This window comes from Natator depressus, chromosome 11 (assembly GCF_965152275.1).
Source record: "Natator depressus isolate rNatDep1 chromosome 11, rNatDep2.hap1, whole genome shotgun sequence".
In the NCBI taxonomy this organism is placed as follows: Eukaryota; Metazoa; Chordata; order Testudines; family Cheloniidae; genus Natator; species Natator depressus.
This window is the reverse complement of record NC_134244.1, coordinates 67418040-67436252: the sequence shown is the minus strand read 5'-3', so window position 1 is coordinate 67436252 and position 18213 is coordinate 67418040. Positions and strand designations below refer to the sequence as shown.

At 44.7% G+C, this 18213-nt stretch overlaps 1 protein-coding gene across 1 annotated transcript in view; it reads left to right on the top strand.

The window, feature by feature from the left end:
* The window catches only part of ABCA12 (ATP binding cassette subfamily A member 12), a 125272-nt gene that overhangs the window by 92956 nt on the left and 14103 nt on the right, over window positions 1–18213 (top strand). Inside the window, exons 39-45 of the mRNA XM_074966903.1 lie at window positions 568–655; window positions 3532–3637; window positions 10034–10088; window positions 10578–10755; window positions 14466–14581; window positions 15875–16034; window positions 17832–18100. Coding sequence (XP_074823004.1) covers window positions 568–655; window positions 3532–3637; window positions 10034–10088; window positions 10578–10755; window positions 14466–14581; window positions 15875–16034; window positions 17832–18100 — 972 coding nt within the window. The remainder of the gene's footprint in view (window positions 1–567; window positions 656–3531; window positions 3638–10033; window positions 10089–10577; window positions 10756–14465; window positions 14582–15874; window positions 16035–17831; window positions 18101–18213) is intronic.

Sequence of the window (18213 nt, the reverse complement as noted above, 5' to 3'; positions counted from 1 at the left end):
GCTTAAACCGGCTAAACCAGGGTCTTATGCTAGCCGGCGCTGTATAGCACAAGCTGGGTTTGTGTGTGGAAAGTGCTAAGGTGCAAAAATAAATGTACAGTTAAATTAGTCAAGGGAAAACCTACTCTCCGTACTGACTGAAAGGGAACTGTTCATCTTCCATGCAAATCTCCCACAAATGTGGAATTGTACCATTAAAGAGGGTAGAAAGATAGCTTGACTCCGCAGGAACCAAAATGCATTTCAGAATCGTGTCCATCGACACAGATCAGGACTTAGCTGAATTGTTATCTGTTTACTTGCTTTTCAAAAGTAAAGGCTCCTGCAGCAGTGTTAACTGGGCCACACTAGAAACACTGGCCCAAATCCTGTTCTCACCTGCACCTGTGTGAATCCAGGGTGACACCTGTGATGATCATTCGTTGTATAGTGCCTGGAGGCCCCACGAGAAATTGACGCACCTCCAGTGACTTCAGCGGAACTAATGCTGCTTCACACCTGCCGAGGATCTAGCCCGGCCTCTTTCCAATGACAATAATGCATTTTGCTGTATTGTTTACCATGCAGATATGGCGGCTGGAGCTTTGGGTTGCCTTTGACTACTGACCTCAAGTTTGATATACGCCCAGTGCCTGCAAACAGAACGCTAACTAAGGTAATGAATGCCTCCTGCTGCAATGCAGCTGTAAAGTCAGTGCCGAGTGGACAGGTGCCTGAAACGTCCATTGCTAAATGAAGGTGAAGCAAGATTAATGTCCTGGTGTGTTTTAGGGGCGTTACTGAGTAAGCACAGAACTCCTCTAGATTACCATTAACACAAAGAAAATACATAGAGAATTAAGGAGGGAAAAAGAAATTGAAGGAACCGGATTCATCTCACTGGAAAAGGTCCTGCATCCAGGACCTGCACCACCCAGAGCCCAGCTCTTCACTTTCACAAGCTCTCACTCTCCCCAGCCACTGCTGCTTTGCTCCAGTAATGGCTCACCTAGCCTGGCCTCACCAGGACTCCTGTCCTCTCCTCCCATCTCCACCCCCTTCCCTCACTCTGCATCCTCTCCGCCAGGGGAGCAGCACAGAAGGTGCACCCAAGGGGATCCAGAATGACAGCAAGAGAGTCCTCTAGAGGGGTCTTTCAGTGCTGCTCAAGCCATTATATCCTGCCATCTAGCAGTGCCGGTCAGGCATAGGGATTCAATTCTAGACTGCTCACGCACCATCTGTTCTGAGGGTGAGCTGGGGTTTCTCCTCCCAGTAACAGAAGCAGTCCCTGGGCTTTGCCCAGTGTACACACTTCTCCCCTCAGCTCTACCCTGGTCATCAATCAAACTCCTACGCAGTCTTTCCACACCTCATATTAAAAAGCCTTGTTTGGCCTTCACTTGAACTGCCCTGGACAGTTTGCCTCTACTGTGCTAGAGATCTGGCATTACAAATGCAACTGTGTTCGTTCTTTTAAATCAAGCATTGCTACAGATGACAAATGCCCTGCCTCCTAGAATACTGCCCAACAGAGTGCCAGATATGCGTCAGGGAGTTCATGTGAATAGATCCATAGACTCCTCGCTGGGTGAGTAACTGCTCACCAGTGTGAGTAAAGGGGGCACAATCTGGGCGGTAGTGCAGAGTCATTTGTACTTAGTCATGGGGCTGCTTGTTTTTCAATGTAGCAAGATAGAGAAGGCCAACTGAATATTGGGCTATTTCAGAAAATACAGTAATCTTTTCTGGTTTGCATGCAGGTGGTCAATCCATCCCGAAATCGGCAGCTTGCCTGGGCCAAAGAACTAAAAAATATCTGTTTCCTTCCCTTATTTTGCTTGTCCCTGTCTTCTCTTTTCTCCATCTTCCCTCTCTTAGTCATTATGGGTGTTACTAATTGTATTCTTTCCTACCTACTGATGAGTGGCAAAGCCACGCTAACAACACCATCTGCCCTTGGAGGGAGCGGGATGGACCCTCACTGCAGCCGGCTTGTTTCTTTAGTGCACTCAGATTTACCCATTGCACTTTCTCATCTCTTCAAAAACATTGTAACAAGTATAAATTGGCATAAAAAAATCCATGGTTGGACTCTGAAATAAAAGAGGCACAGTATGAAAACTGTCAAGATCTGGTAAATTCATGTACATCCTTATAGCCACGACAGTGTTCCTTCAAGCACAGTTCTGCTCTGAGATGTGGCTTCATACAAAATGGAATTGTGCTGTTACATAATTTATTGTCTCAGTAACTTTCAGAGCAAACCTGCTCTGCTTGCAGGTAAAAAGATGCTTTTATCTAACCACCAGCCCATCAGCCTGAGCTGGCAATCTGAGAGTCAGTGCTGTTTGTTGTTATTCGTCTTGCGGTAACACTTCGAGACCCCGGTCAGGTATTGCAATCTCATTGGCCTGGGCAAAGACTCCCAAAGAGTTTACAATCTAAGTGTAAGATGAGACAACCCAGGCTGGGTCATTCAGCATCCCCAGAACCCCCAATTCAGCTGTAGATCAAGTGCAGTTGAGATGTGCACTGATTTTACTGCCCATCAACGGGATGTCTGGGCACCTTCTATGTAAAATCAAGAGCAAAGTCCTTAGTGGACTTCACGGAGTCTCTGGCATGTCTCATTTTCCGGGTGAAAACTCTGCTAGGGATAAAGGTGGTGGGTTTTTTATGTTTGGCTGGTTTTTTGTAGGGTTTTAGGAGTAGAAAGGGGCACCATCTCTAGGTAAAGTCTCTGCAGTTGGAATGTCGGCAGCCATCCTGCACCGAGCCCTCCATAGATGGACACCTGAAGTTGTTGTGGGTCTGTACAGAGCTCACTTCGGGATCTGGGCCCTTGTTAACAGTTCTGGTGATAGTGCACAAGCCAGCTCCCTTTTCCCATAGCAGCATTGGCTCTGCAGGGCTAGTGGGAGTAAAAAACGTACATGTGTCACTAACGTAAGCAGATAGAACGTGTAATACACAAAGTGTGTATTCCATATTCTGTTCTCCCTTCAGTTCCTCTGGATTTATACCAGTGTAAGTGAGAGCAGAATTTATCCCAGGGGGCACAGCTGTTAAATAACAAAGTGCTGTTTTCACAATATTTTCTACCCTGGAACAATTAGGTGCCCAGTAGGCACTTCACTTCAATAGGCCTTTTTGAAAATACCAGCCACTGACATTGCTGAAAAGCAAAAGCACCTATTGTGGAAAAGCAAAGTGTCAGTACACGTAATGCCCCAGGCACCATTAACATAAACCATTAGCAACGGGCGCGTCTTTCTTATTTTTCTGAAGTCAACTGAACTCGGTCTTATAGAAGTCGATGGGACTAGTCACAGGCTTCGGCACAGTGTAGGATCCGGGCTAATGCACTCAGAATCTTGCACGATTGGGTCGCTGGCCCTTAATTTGTAGATGGCCCAGCTTTAGCAAATGTTTTTACTGCTACTGTTTTTAAATATGAGTTACGGACGCATTCATTTGTGCAAATGGAAGAAACCAATGTTCTTGGTCACGATTTTCTGCCTGTTGTTTTTGTTTCCCAATGGGGTCCAGGTGTGGTATAATCCAGAGGGGTATCACAGCCTTCCAGCCTACCTCAACAGCCTCAACAACTTCATTCTTCGAGCCAACATGCCGAAAAACGAGTCTTCCAAGTACGGTGGGTGCTAACAACCCTTGACACAGCTCATGCTGCCCCATGTGAAGGGGGCCCAGTTCTCTACCTGCAGACAGAAGACAATAGCCAGATTCACTCCTGGTGTAAAATGGAGCTGTGCCCATTTAAACTAGAAGGAAATTTATCCCCTGGATGAAATCCTGGCCCCACTAAAGTCAGTGGTGAAGCATCCATGGGGTGGGGCCATGTCTGCTAATGTTGATTCAATTCACTCTCCTTTAAAGGGTGTCAATATCTCACATGTCTGCTTCTAGAAACAGGGGAGGGGACAAGGTAAAACCTTAAAAATAGGCTTTCCTTCTCCCGCAAGCAACAAGGGCTTCTGCCTAGTATTGACTTCCACCTCAGCATCGAGATAGCTGACTGTAAAGATGTGACATTTCTATGCAAAGAAAGGCTACTTTAGGTTGCTTCCAGTGGGGTGTTAGATTTAATGTTTTTCTCCCTCTGAGCTGTTCATTGTTGGACTTGTGGTAATTAAAGCATTTTATTTTACAGGTGTATACGTTGTGGGGAGGGATACAAACATATTCTCACACACCCCTGAAGTCATTTGGTACACACCAAATGCAGGGTGGTGAAGTGGAGCGTAAAGGTTTATCAGCATTCATTTGGAATGACCTGCTTAGCTTTGCCTCACTGATGCCATGCAGTCTCCCAAATTCATGCTGATAAACCTTCATACTCTACTGCACTGTTTGTTCCATCCGCATTACATGTGTAATTCAGGCATACTGGTTTGTGCGTGTGTGTGTTTGCCTATGGCCAGGTCTACACTACAGACTTCTACTAGCATACTCTGTATAGCTCTCATAGTCAACAAAGAGGTGTTTTTACCAGTGTATAGCTTGTTCCACTCATGGGGCGGGGCATTACTACTTTGGTCAAAGTGCCGATTTGTCAAGATAGCTATATCCACAGTAGGAGCGCTTTGCCAGTATAGCATAACCGTATTGCTATTCCAGTAAAACATGCCTTGTGTCGATACCGCCGGTTATCTATAGAGTGAGAGAGAAGAAAGCCTTATATTCGATTATGGGGCCTGACAAGAGTTCAGAACTCACCTATCAAGTGACTTGCTTCAGCAAACACTAGCCATTCTGCCACATTCTAGTCTCTCCTGGCCTCTCTCATGTCAGATGGCTTGTGTTCCTGCTAAAGGATCACACTCAGGGGAAACTGGCTGGAAAGTCATTTGGCTTGTCAACATAAAGCTCTTTATTGACGGATGAATTAAAAGGTAAATCCAACAGAGAAGGAAGGCCTATTTGAAGCTCTAGACCTCCTTGACAATAATTAAAAACACGATTACTATTATAACGATGTATTATGTGTATTAGCACAGCGCATAGGAGCCAGAGACTAGGGCTCCATTGTGCTAGGTGCTGTACAAACGCAGCACAAAAAGATGGCCTCGTCCCCAAGGGGCTTACAATCTATTATAATCCTAAGCAGAAAGGCAAAACATCTGCACAGATTTCTTTCCCCATCACCACATAATAATCACCAGCCAGTGTTCACGTGGCAAACTCCCTCAGCACTCATCTTCTCGCGAAGCAAAACCAACTCCCCGGCCCCACAGCCACCTCCACCATACCTGAAACACCCGCCCTCTTGGGTCAGCAGGGCCCAGCTATTTCACACTCAGTGTGGGAGCAAATCCCCAAGTGGGAAGGGGCCAGCTGGCAGCCCTCTTTTTAAAATACAGATGGGCTCCAGCGCCTCTCTGCTGCCGCAGTATGGCACAGAGCCACAGGCCATCTCCCCAGCAGGAATGTCCCTGACCAATTTAGTTGTCAAGGGGTGAATCCTGGCCGTGGAGAGGAGTGTGGTGGTGCGCTGGGGAAGATTCCCCTACCCAATCATCAGTGAGCTACTCAAGCTGAGCTGAGTATTTCACCCGCAGTGCCTTCTCATCAAGCCTTATCCAAAATAGAGTGGCCCGTGCCATGAGTGGGAATGGGCAGACACAGTCAGAGGGTCCCCCACAAACGTACCTTTCAACATGCCAAGGCCCCAGCATGGGACACGGGGTGAGACCCCAAATGAGGGACGCAAAACTTATTTGAGAAGGGAACCCAAAGTGCTGCAGGATCTTTCCCTTTAACATGAACAAATACCTGCCACCGCAGCGTCACCATGCTTTATTTCTGGTTTAAATAATTTTCAACACGAAAAGGAAGGGCATGCCGCATATATGTGGAAAACAGGTAACTTGGGGATTAAAATGAGTGACGTCCTTCAAAATGAAGGACAGTTGAAGCATATTTCCCAAACCGCTCTTCTGCTCGGAGAGCCATTTTTTCCTAATCTTTCCCCAAGCTTTCTGGAGATGGCCTTTTATGTTTGTTAGAACAGGTCAAACCTCGGAATGCGCGTTCCAGGGGAAATGCTAACATTTTAACATTTCATTCTGGATTATAATGAAACAAACAAAAAAAAAATTTCCTGTGAGATGAACTTTTCCAACACAATTTTTGAAAAAAAAAAAAATTAAATCAGGTCAATTGAAATACTTTGTTCTGATTTTGACTTTTTTATTTTAAATTATGTTAAAATTTATCATACGAAATAAACTTTCAAACAAAAAGTCGCTTTGAAACGAAAAAAATCGAAACCTTCCCTTCTGGTAAGTTTGACCTTTGTTTCAGACTTTTTCCCCCTGAAACAAAATTTCAACGAGGTTGACACATTCCCATGGAAAGTTTCAAGTTTGACAAAATGGCATTTTCTGATGGAAATATGTTCTGCTGGAATATTTTTGAACAGCTCTAAAGTTTGCACTGCATCTAGCAAGTTCTGGGTGTCCTTGGACACAAATGAATGATAACAAATGACCAGATTGATAATTCCCAGGTCCCCCTAAGGAACCTGTACTCAGTACAGGGATAATAAATGAATTGATGAGTAAAGCTTAACAGGACTTGTATAAACTGGTCTGAAATACAACTGAAGAGACCCTTCTCTGCAGTAGTTTGCTGGCAGCGGAAAGCCATTTGTTGCTGTGACAAATAAATGACAGTTTAAGAACCATTGAAGTGGCCAGATAAAAGCACAGTCATTTCAGCAATTTGAAAGAGGTGCCAATCCTGCTTTTGAGGTTTGACTTAAACTTCATATGTTTAAAAAAAGAAACACATAAAAGGAGCTTTTTGCCCTGTTACCAAGCAAATCATAATAGCTTTCGACTTAGGTATACTGGGCTTCCTTTTCTCCACGCTCCTCGCCCCCCGCCCAAAAAGAAGTATTGAAATGGAAATTTTGACTTCAAGCTAAGCCACAGTGAAGGGAAAATGGCTTTATTCTGCTGCATTAACAGATTAGTCAGACTGGATCACCTTTTTTTTTTTGCAGAAGGAAAATATTTTCTAGTTGATTGTACATCGTTATTAGCAACTGGAGACTTACATTGAATCCCTCAAGAAAAATATTGCTCTCGAATGACACTGCTTTTGTTTTCCTTAAAATGAACTGCAGACCAAATCGCACCATTCCATGTGCTTCAATGATACAGACTGAATAGAGCACATAAAACGGAGGCCAGCATCTTTATACAGCATTATAAATTTAGGCACCGAATTGGAAGGCGGCTGATTTTCAGGGGCATGGAGTACTCTCAGCTCATTTTGAATTTAACGACACACTCTGAGAATCAGGCCACTTCAGTGCCTAAATATGGATTTAGTTGCATAATTTTAGGCACTTAAAGTTTGAAAATATTACCTTAGCCTCTTCCAGGTCAAAAAAAGTCATGGAAGCTGGTCCCCTCTTCCATAGAACTTCACTGGAAATTGGAACTGATCCACTGGGGTTCAGTGGAGTCCCTCTTTTTATTGTATTATGCTGCAGAAGTCTATAGAAAAGAAGCCGTAATGAGACCAATCAAAATCCATCCCCACAAAATAATATTTGCCAGGGGCTGATGCCACAGATGGCTCATCAATGGCACAGCTCCCATCCTAGAGCAGGGAGGCTGTAGAATGTATAAAGCGACATTCTGCAGCTATGTTAAGTCCTCTTCGCCTTGGGAACCGAGAGCAGCTTCCACCACTGCGCGGCCTAAGAAGCTCATTATTTCCATGGAAAGAATGGCCTGTGAGGGCCAGCAATTCCCCGCCTGCATGGCCATTGACACCAGTACAACGTGAGTGTTAAATGCTGCCAGATAGGATGGAAATGTTTTGCACCAGCTTTGCTCTTACTGTGCACAGGTGTAAATGACAACTCGGGGTGCAAAGCAGTGGAGAATCAGGCCTGGAGTCTTATTAATACTGGATCAGGCCTCTGAAGACATTGCAGTGGCAATCACAAGTGTTTCATCAAGCTGATTCTTTTGTGGATTTTGTACAAATATGTTCACTCAAAATCAGTAATCATGAAAACAAGTAATTGTACATGTTATGGAGAAAGAGAAAGGAGAACTCTTGATAATTTTTCTCCTTCATACGAATTAAAAAAAAAAGTGACTACCTCTGGCATGAATCTGAGCATGATTTGGCCAAAGAAATAACCTTTGCACGAACTCTACAGCTCTTATAAAAACATGTCAATTAACTTTTCATTCCCAGCATCAGTGTTTCTAATCTATTCACGGGGCTCCCCCTAGTGGCTAATTTAGCATGTGACAAATGTTTTTCTCCTAGAGGAACTCGACATTCTTCTCTCAAAACAGGCTATTAACACGTAGGCTTTTCCATATGGAGAATATAGATCTGCAATAATACAGGGCCTATTCTGATTGATCCCAAAGCACCTTTACAGCACTCTGCTAGTGTAAAAGGAGTCTTAGTATACGTGAGAATAATGGCCATAGACTTTGGTAAGGTTGTGGGTTCTAATCCATTTATGATTGTCCTTGCACTGCTGGAATATTTTTTTATCTCAGTGCAGTAGATAAATAGATTCTCATTGCTTCTAAACAGAGCAAAAGCCCTTCATATGTGATATAACCCATACTGAGGGCTAGATGCTGGCTTTGGAAGGGAAGTGTTTAAACCAAACATTTTGGCAGATCTCTGCATGCCATATAATGGTAAGAGAATTCCTGCCACCCACTGCCATTTGATTGTCACAGACCTGATTTTGTGAATCTGATTGGGAAAGACCTGAGTTTCTCACAGGGCTAAAACCAATAGTCAGACCAATATCTGGAGGCTGGCTGTTTCTTTTGGTCCAGGTGCTTCTTTCTCGCTTCACATGACAGAACTGTTCAGTTTAAACTTTCTCATCAGAAAATATACTGATTGCCTTCCTAACTGCAAACAGTGTTATCTGAAGCTTATTCCAGTGTCTGCTGAAAGGCTGGAGACCCAGTGGAGAATGTGAAAGATGATTCCACACTGGGTTATCCAAGATAATACTTATCAGATATGGGGCAGCTCATCAAAAATGAGCAAAAGTATGTCCTAGAATCACAAGAGCTGCCTATCACTCCAGTACATACTTAGTGATAGTGGTACTAATAGGGAGAGGGCTGTTCAAGTGATCTAGTGAGCACCTGACTTGTAAAAGGTGAGTTAAAATCCTGACTCTGTATCAACTCCAGTGGTGGCTTTGGCGTGTCACTCGACCTCTCTGCCCTTATCTTCCCCTGCTTTGAAATGGGGATAATGCTGACTAACAGTGTACAGTACCACACTAGAGGGTACTGAGGCTTAGTTAATGGTGTCAAGGGTTTTGCAGATAAAAAGGACCCTAGGCTTGATTGAGTGCTCTTGGAAATCACTGGGTCAGGCAATTCTCAGCTGAGGACTTCGAGTCTGAATGGGGCCACTGGAAACGGACATATTAAATAAGTCTTTGTACCAACATAGGATGGTGTTCTTTCCAGGGACAAGGGGTGGGTGAGTGCTATCCACCTTCTACAGATGTGGAAACCGAGGCACACAGACATTAGGGCCAGGATTTTTAAAATGTGGCCTCTGCGTGCTTCAGCATTGGGCCACCCAACTTAAAGCACATGGGTCCCAATTCAGCAAGCTATTTAAGTACATGCCTAACTTTAAGTAGGTGAGTAGCCCTATTGAAGTCAAAGGGACGAGTTACACAGCTAAAGGCGTATGCTTGGGTTCCTTGCTGAATTCAGATCGCAGGACTTGATTTTTCAGGGCTGCTGAGCATCCACAGCTCCCACTGACTGCAGTTGTAGGCACTGAACATTCCTGCAAATTAGGCCTTGCAAGAGCCACTCAAAATAGTTGATAGCAATTGTGAAAATTCTGCCCAAGATCACGCCGTGAATCAGTGGCAGAGAGCAGAACCCCCCTCCGTCTCCCCCAGATTCCCTTCCATAACCAGTAGCCGGCATTACTTCCAGCCTCCACGCCTAACGAGGAACTTCATCATACATGTTACAAACTACTTCTCTTCTTTTTGTAGGTATTTCCATTGTGAGTCATCCCTATCCTGGTGGACAGAGTAAAGAACAAGTCATGTAAGCGGTTTAATTTGGCTGATACCTGCTGCTCTGATTCATTTAGTGGCAAAAGGAGCAAAACAGCTGCCCGGAAATCATGAAACACCTAAATTGGTCAATAACTTTTTCTGAATGATCAAATTGCTCTTTTCACAAAAGCAAACTGTCTCCCCCGTGTCTACAGCGCTACTGATTTCCCTTTGAGCTTCTTCCCACCAGGCCTGATAAATGTGGGGACATTATAGAAACAGCATCAGTTTTGGAGCACGGCCACAGCAATGACAATAACGTATTTTTCTTTCTGCCTTTCCAAACAATCTGCTGTCACAGTCCCCCACCCTGCAAAGCCTTTCTGCCAGCCTTAGTGGGTACCACCCTGAGCGGTCTCTACAACCAGTAGGGAATGTTGGCAGGATCAGGCCCTTGATTTTTTTAAGCTATGAATATTGTCTTCTAAATCAGGGAGATCAAACATTGACTCTGTCTTTCTTCCCCTTTTCTCCTCAGGCTCAGTAGCTTGCTTGATATCCTAGTCTCAATGTCTGTCCTGATTGGCTACTCCATCACAACAGCCAGCTTTGTCCTTTATGTGGTGAAAGAACATCAAACCAAAGCTAAGCAACTGCAGCATATTTCAGGCATCGGCGTGACAAGCTATTGGGTGACTAACTTCATCTATGACCTGGTAAATTACTTAACTTTTATGCACAGAGAACAGGATTCTAGAGTGAAAAATCCCCACTTCTGTTCGTTACCTAGACTTATTAATATCATCACTACCAAAAGAGCTAGGTCTTGTTCTCAAAAGCATTACCGATTATTAATTGTGAACCATAACACTGGGGTATGTATAAACCTCAGCAGATTTATAAGAGATCAGCATGGCAAAGACCAAAACTTGGGTTAGTTTTTAACATGTAGATGCCAAATTGCCTTTGAAGTTAGATTGCAGAGATGGAATTCTTGTTGTCATCCAGGATTTATACATCTGGGTAAGGCTCATGGACCTGATCCTGCAGCTCCTACTCCCAGGAGGAAGGGCTGCAGGATATGACCCATCTTCAGAACTCTACTGCAGATGGCAGACACTCTTGGATCCTTCAGAATACAAGATCCTACATTTGTAAACATCTCTTGGTGGAGATTTGCGAGATTGGAAAAAGCCAACTGGTGGGTTAAGTAATATAATATATAGAGGTTTCAAAACTCCTGACATCAAAGAAAAGTTACCTTCTGTTACTGTTAGTCAGGTCAGGGGTGATGTGCTGTATATATCTGGACTTATCTGCCTCAAAAGGATCCTGCGCTTTTTTACGTCTTTTGAAAATGTCCCTTTCAGGATTCCATAGTCCCCTTTGTCTTATGGTTTGTGAGCCATTATGGTGCTCAGAGGTCACATTTTCAAGGTTTTCTCCTCAACCACAAGGATCTAGGAACTTACTTTAAAAAAAAAAAAAAGGTGAGATTCTCACCTGACTCCAGAAGCTGGGGTTTTAAGAAAACAAGCAAGCATTGCAAGGCTCACAACAAAATCATGACGACTGACAGTGCTGAAGATAACCTCAGGGGGTGGCAATGAAACAGAACCTTTTCACCCAGTAGATGATCCCCCAGCTCATCTGAGTTGATGTTTATCTGACAGCATGAATTTGCTTTCTCTTTTGTATTGTTCAGGATTTCCCCCCACAAGTTTGTTTGGCTCGCCATGTAACTGATTCTTATTTTGGTCATCAGGATGTCAGAATTCTGGCACCCATTGTAAACGTTATCCTTTTCGTGCAGCTTCCGCTTCCCGCCCCTCCCACACCACACACACTAACTTGGACGTGTCCCTCAGTCAGGCTCACACAGCTTGTGGCAGAAACTGCTGCGGGCCGTGTCTACAGGGCGAGGGTTTTTTGGGGGTTTTTGTTTAGCTACTGGCATGGCTACCGTGGTAGTTAGGGTGCTAGCCAGAGACTTTGGAAACCTGGCTTCAGTTCCCTCCTCTGCCACAGAGTGTGTGGCCTGGCGCAAGTTGTTTAGCCTCTCTGGGTATGTCTACATGGCAGCTGGGCAGATAGCATGGAGCCAGCGTAGTGTGGATGTTGCTGCTTAGGCTAACCATCCAAGCTCCGGGCTGGGAGGGCTTGAGCTTGGGTGGCCAGCCTGAGTATCTGCTGGAGCAGCAATGTGCCTGCTCACAGCCATTTTTAGCACATTATCTTGAGCCCTGTCTACCTCGCCTGGGATGTTCCCACCCAGCTGCTGTGTAGTCATGCACTCTGCGCCTCAGTTTCCCCGCTGCACAATGGCAATAATAGCACGGCCTTGCCTCACAGGGGTATGGGAAGGGTACATTAATGACTGTGGGGCACTCAGGTACCATGGTGGGGGTGGGGGGGGGCGGGCGGCATATGAAGCACCCATGACCTGGCTCTTAGCATAGACACTCTTTGCAGCAAGAAAAGGAGTACTTGTGGCACCTTAGAGACTAACCAATTTATTTGAGCATAAGCTTTCGTGGGCTAAAACCCACTTCATTGGATGCATACTGTGGAAAGTGTAGAAGATCTTTTTATACACACAAAGCATGAAAAAATACCTCCCCCCACTCCACTCTCCTGCTGGTAATAGCTTATCTAAAGTGATCACTCTCCTTACAATGTGTATGATAATCAAAGTGGGCCATTTCCAGCACAAATCCAGGTTTTCTCCCCCCCCCCCACACACAAACCCACTCTCCTGTTGGTAATAGCTTATCTAAAGTGACCACTCTCCTTACAATGTGTATGATAATCAAGGTCGGCCATTTCCAGCACAAATCCAGGGTTTAACAAGAACGTCTGAGTGCGGGGGGGGCGGGGTAGGAAAAAACAAGGGGAAATAGGTTACCTTGCATAATGACTTAGCCACTCCCAGTCTCTATTCAAGCCTAAGTTAATTGTATCCAATTTGCAAATGAATTCCAATTCAGCAGTCTCTCGCTGGAGTCTGGATTTGAAGTTTTTTTGTTGTAATATCGCAACTTTCATGTCTGTAATCGCGTGACCAGAGAGATTGAAGTGTTCTCCGACTGGTTGATGAATGTTATAATTCTTGACATCTGATTTGTGTCCATTTATTCTTTTACGTAGAGACTGTCCAGTTTGACCAATGTACATGGCAGAGGGGCATTGCTGGCACATCCACCAATGTGATATATGCCATCATGTGCCAGCAGTGCCGCTCTGCCATGTACATGGGTCAAACTGGACAATCTCTACGTAAAAGAATAAATGCCGTGCTTTGTGTGTACAAAAAGATCTTCTACACTTTCCACAGTATGCATCCGATGAAGTGAGCTGTAGCTCACGAAAGCTTATGCTCAAATAAATTGGTTAGTCTCTAAGGTGCCACAAGTCCTCCTTTTCTTTTTGCAAATACAGACTAACACGGCTGTTACTCTGAAACTCTTTGCAGCAGTGCAGCTTGAATTGTGCCTTGAATTTACCTTGGCTTGCAAGCTGCATCAATGCAAACTGTGCTGTGCTGATGCCAATGTACCTATATTAGCAGTTTGCAATGCGGCTAAATCCCAGGAGAGGCAAGGCTTTAAGATTTGATTAACTCCACATGACCCTCTGGGGGCAGGAGCCGTCTTTTGCTTCTGTGTTTGTACAGCACCTAGCACAAGGGGGTCCTGGCCCATGACTAGGGCTGCTGGGCACCACTGGAATAGGAATAATAACAACAGAGCCAAATGTTCAGAACTACGCGCCTAAGCCTGCTCATGGAGTTGGGCAATGGAACAAGCAGCTCCTGGTTGTGAGTGCAAACGAGGGATTTGAACACACCATCAATGCAGCCAGGTTTGAAGAATTGGCCCTGAGTCACTGGTCATACACCTGTGACTGTGACTCTGGCCTACCTCTGCTTTCATGCTCCGGGCTCTCAAGTTGGTGCTGCAGATTTTTAAATGAGCCAATCGAAATAGCCCCGGCGTTCTAACTGCAATCACTATTCAGCAGGCTGAAACTAATCCAGAGCTCTCAGCAATCGGATATTTCTCAGTGAACACCTACTAGCAAATTCTCTGAAATCCCAAAGTCAGGGAAACCAGAAACCGCTTGAGGCATCTACTGTGTAGATCCCTGGCTTGACAGAGTATTGTAAACAGCATAATGTGACTCTATAATAGGAAAGGCACGGGACATTTCTCATTCACATCTAGGCCTTTCATGCCCACACTTCCTAGGGTTCAAAACTGGGATGCTCCGGAGGGCCAAACAGAATTTAAAGTCTCCTCTCCCATTGATGCACCTCTAGAGCAAAATTGACACCTGGTGTCATTCCCTCCCCTGTACAAGCTGCATGTAGCTCTATTAGAGTATTAATTATTCTGACTACGATACACTCTTTAATATCATTTCACAGGTTCTTTTTATGGTCCCGGTTGCCCTCTCAATAGGAGTTATTTCAGCTTTCCAAATACCTGCTTTCTTCAATGAGAATAACCTCGTGGCTGTATTTCTTTTGATGATGATGTTCGGGTAAGTGTGTGGCTCAGTTATTTGAATATGACTCCATGGTGGGGTGGAGGGGGATTTGCTTAGGGTTTGGAGTCCTGACCAAAGCTGTGCAACTCTCCCATCACCGCTACTGGGAATCCTCTCTCTTGGCAGAATAGGAGAGGCTGAACTGACACCGTAATATAGATAGCACTTGATAAACATTCACTAGTTAGCCTTCAGAAGGCTTGGGAGAGATGTGGCAAGAACTGTTATCCCCATTTTAGACAGGGGTGGACCAAAGGTGACAGCTTAAACTGTAGAGATTACAGAGACCCAAGACACCATGGTTGGGGTGGATGATGCATGGTTGTCCTTATTTCCTGTTTACACAGACTTTACCTGAATAGCAGCTCTAAAAGTTCGTAACTAACACCAAAAACCGATATGCTCAAGGTCACAGAAACAGCCTGGATTGTAACTACAGCCGATTGAAACTATTCAAATGTCAAAATATCAGTGACATTCCCAAATTTAAAAAAAATCTGGAAAATTTAGATAAAATTTTGCCCCATTTTTTCCTCAGCAAGCTTGTTTACATTTTTTTAATTTCAACCAAAAAAATATCAGGACAAAATTCACAAAAACCTTTCTTCAACCAGCTCTCGCTGTAACTCAGTCGTTCGTGACTACCAGTCTGGTTCTCAGGAAGTATTTCTCTGCCGGAGTTAGGATTAAGCAGACAGGCATGGGGAGATAAGACCCTTGAATGGCTATGAGTCTTTCCTCAAAGTTTTCATTTTTAATTTGAATTGGGTCAGGACTACAAGGTCTTCAAGATCTTGACCTCGGCTAGTATGGTTGCACAGTTTTCATTTGCCATGAATACGTGTCATCAGTGTTTCCCCCAAATTCCACCAGAAATCTTTGGGTTTTTTTCTCTTTCAAATTCCTGAGACACTGAAGTGCAAGTGCAGCCAAAATGTGGAAGGAAGGATGGTCTGGTGGTTAGGGCACTGACCAAGGCTCTGGGAGGCCACAGTTCAAGTTCCTGGTCCACCATAGACTTCCTCTGTGACCTTGGGCGAGTCACCGTGCCTCATCTGTAAAATGGGGATAATAATTCTCCCCTGCCTCAGAGCAGCGTTGTGAGGTTAAAAGGTGATGAAGAGATCTGCTGATGAAAGGCGCTATATGAGAAATAGGCATCATTACGACTATACCCGCCTGTGTATAGCGAGTGAGGCAGAAGTGCTTGAGCTGAATTATTTTGTTGCCAGTTTTCACCACTCTTTAAATTACTTTCATATTCTCTCTGCTGCTGGTGATCTACAGATATGCAACGTTTTCATGGATGTACTTGCTGGCTGGGATCTTCAAGGAAACAGGAATGGCCTTCATAGTTTATGTCAGCATCAACTTGTCCTTTAGCATTAATACCATCATTACTCATTCGGTTGTGTTTCTACTTTCCCAAGAAAAGGCTACTGATCAGGTAAGAGCTCACTAACACTTTGGGCTTGTCTACATGATGAATCAGTCTTCACTAAAGGAGTGTAAATTCTAGTGCACACTAGTGTGTTGCGCGTTAACTGGCCTGGGTGGACCCTGCTGCTGGCGTGCACTGAAAATTTCCTAGTGTATGCTAATGTATCCCGTTTTAAACAGTACTGCTCATGCACCATGTAGAGAAGCCCCGTGTTAACTCTTAGAAACTGATTGGTTTCCAAGTCTAACACACGTTGGGGCCTGAGTCAAAGGCTACTGAAGTCAGTGGGAGTCTTTCCATTGATCTCAATGGGTTTTGGATCATACCTGTGGACGTCCATTGTTTTTCAAGGTTTTGAGGCAGGTCAAGTAGGGGACATTACTCTAGAGATCTGGTGAGGTTCTCTAAGGTCCAAACATGGGGCAAGTGAGACTCTTTCTTCTCCATCTAATTTACCCCAACCCCTCCCCCCGGTGGTTAGGAACTAGGGGTGGAGAGAGAGGCAGATGGGAGTGGACATCTGGGAGGGGGAAACCAGATGCATGTGGGAGAGATCAGGGAATGAATGCGGGCCCACTTTTTTGAGAAAGATGGTTGTATTGGGAGTTAAGTTTCCCTAGTGCAAATTACTGAGGCTGAGTACTAAATCTCAGTGCCCCAAGGGCTACATCAGCAGACGAACCTTCTGTCATCTAACTGTGAAACAAGTGCTCTCTACAATGAATTCCTGTCCATACAAAGGGAAAAGTGCCTCGAAGGCACTGACATTTCCCTAAAGTGGAGCACTGCTCTCTAATAGAGCTACTTCTCGTGTGTCTTAGAGAATCCGTCCTGGCTAAAATGTAAGCTTTGTTTTTTTTTTGTTTATTACAAGGACAATTCCTTAATTAAAAAAAAATCAGCCCTTGTCCCATTGTCAGGCAGTACCTGTTTACCAAATCCTTGGATCATGTCATTTGTAGTTGTCTAGCCACATCAGGATGGAGACAAGCTCCTTCCATGCTAATTTATGTGTATCCAATGTGCCATGTGTAATGTCAGTTGTGTTCAGCAGTCTTCCCTGCTAGTGTTAGCGAATAACGATATTATACAGTAGCTCTTCACTGCTAGGCTCAGTGCTTGGCTGTTTGTCATGCATTCGCAACTCCCTGGGCCGAACATGTCTCCTTGTCAGTGGGCATGGAGCTGCTTGACCAAGAAGAACTGATGCGCTTGTGCTACAAAAAGCGAGAAGAAGGATTTGGGTACTACCTGTGTCCCTTTGAGCTTCATGGGGATGCCCTGCAATTCAATGGGGATGCCCTGCAGCGGGATGGATCCACAGCTCTGAGGCTCCATGGATGGGGAGCACATTGGCCGCAAGGGTTAGCGCAGCTAGATAGCTACCCCAACTTCATGAAGAACACCAGTCTGCAACCTGCTTACTCAGCTTTACCTCACCTGTGTATTCCCTGCATCAGGAGAATTCCCAGCTGCAGCCTCAGAGCACCGTTCTGGTGGTTGCCTGCTACCTGAGCAGTGCAAACAAGCTGGAATAAGAACCAAGGATCTGTACCAGGAAGTATGATCACTGGGTGCTGGCTAGAAGGGTGCCATTTCCAAAGCACCTAACGGAGTTAGGCACCAACTCCCAGTGACTTTCCCACCCTGAATTCCTTGCAATTGTGAAACAAACCGTTTCGGAGCTCTTTGCTGTTGATTTATCTGTGGTTTGAGATAGGCCAATAAGCCCAAACAGGCGTCAGTCCCAATGCCGTCCCAAGAATAAAGTCACAATGATCATTGGTGTTTCTCTTCTTTCAGGGCTTGCATGATCTCTCTGAAATCTTGAGGCACGTTTTCCTGATCTCTCCACAATTCTGCTTTGGATATAGCTTGATTGAATTGTCTCAGCACCATGCACTGATGGGCTTCTTAAAAGCCTATGGCATGGATTACCCTGACAGAACCTTTGAGATGGACAGAATAAGCTCCAAGCTGCTTGGCATGTTTATCCAGGGCACTATATTCTTTGCAATTCGGCTCTTAATGCATGACGGGATGATTCAGAAAGTCTGGTCTAGTATATTAGAGTAAGTAACATCAGTATTCCTACAATGGATGTAGATTAAAACAGAGCTCAGTGCTTTTGTCATTGACATTGTCATCGTTATCAATTATAATTATTTTGCATAGCTCCATAAAC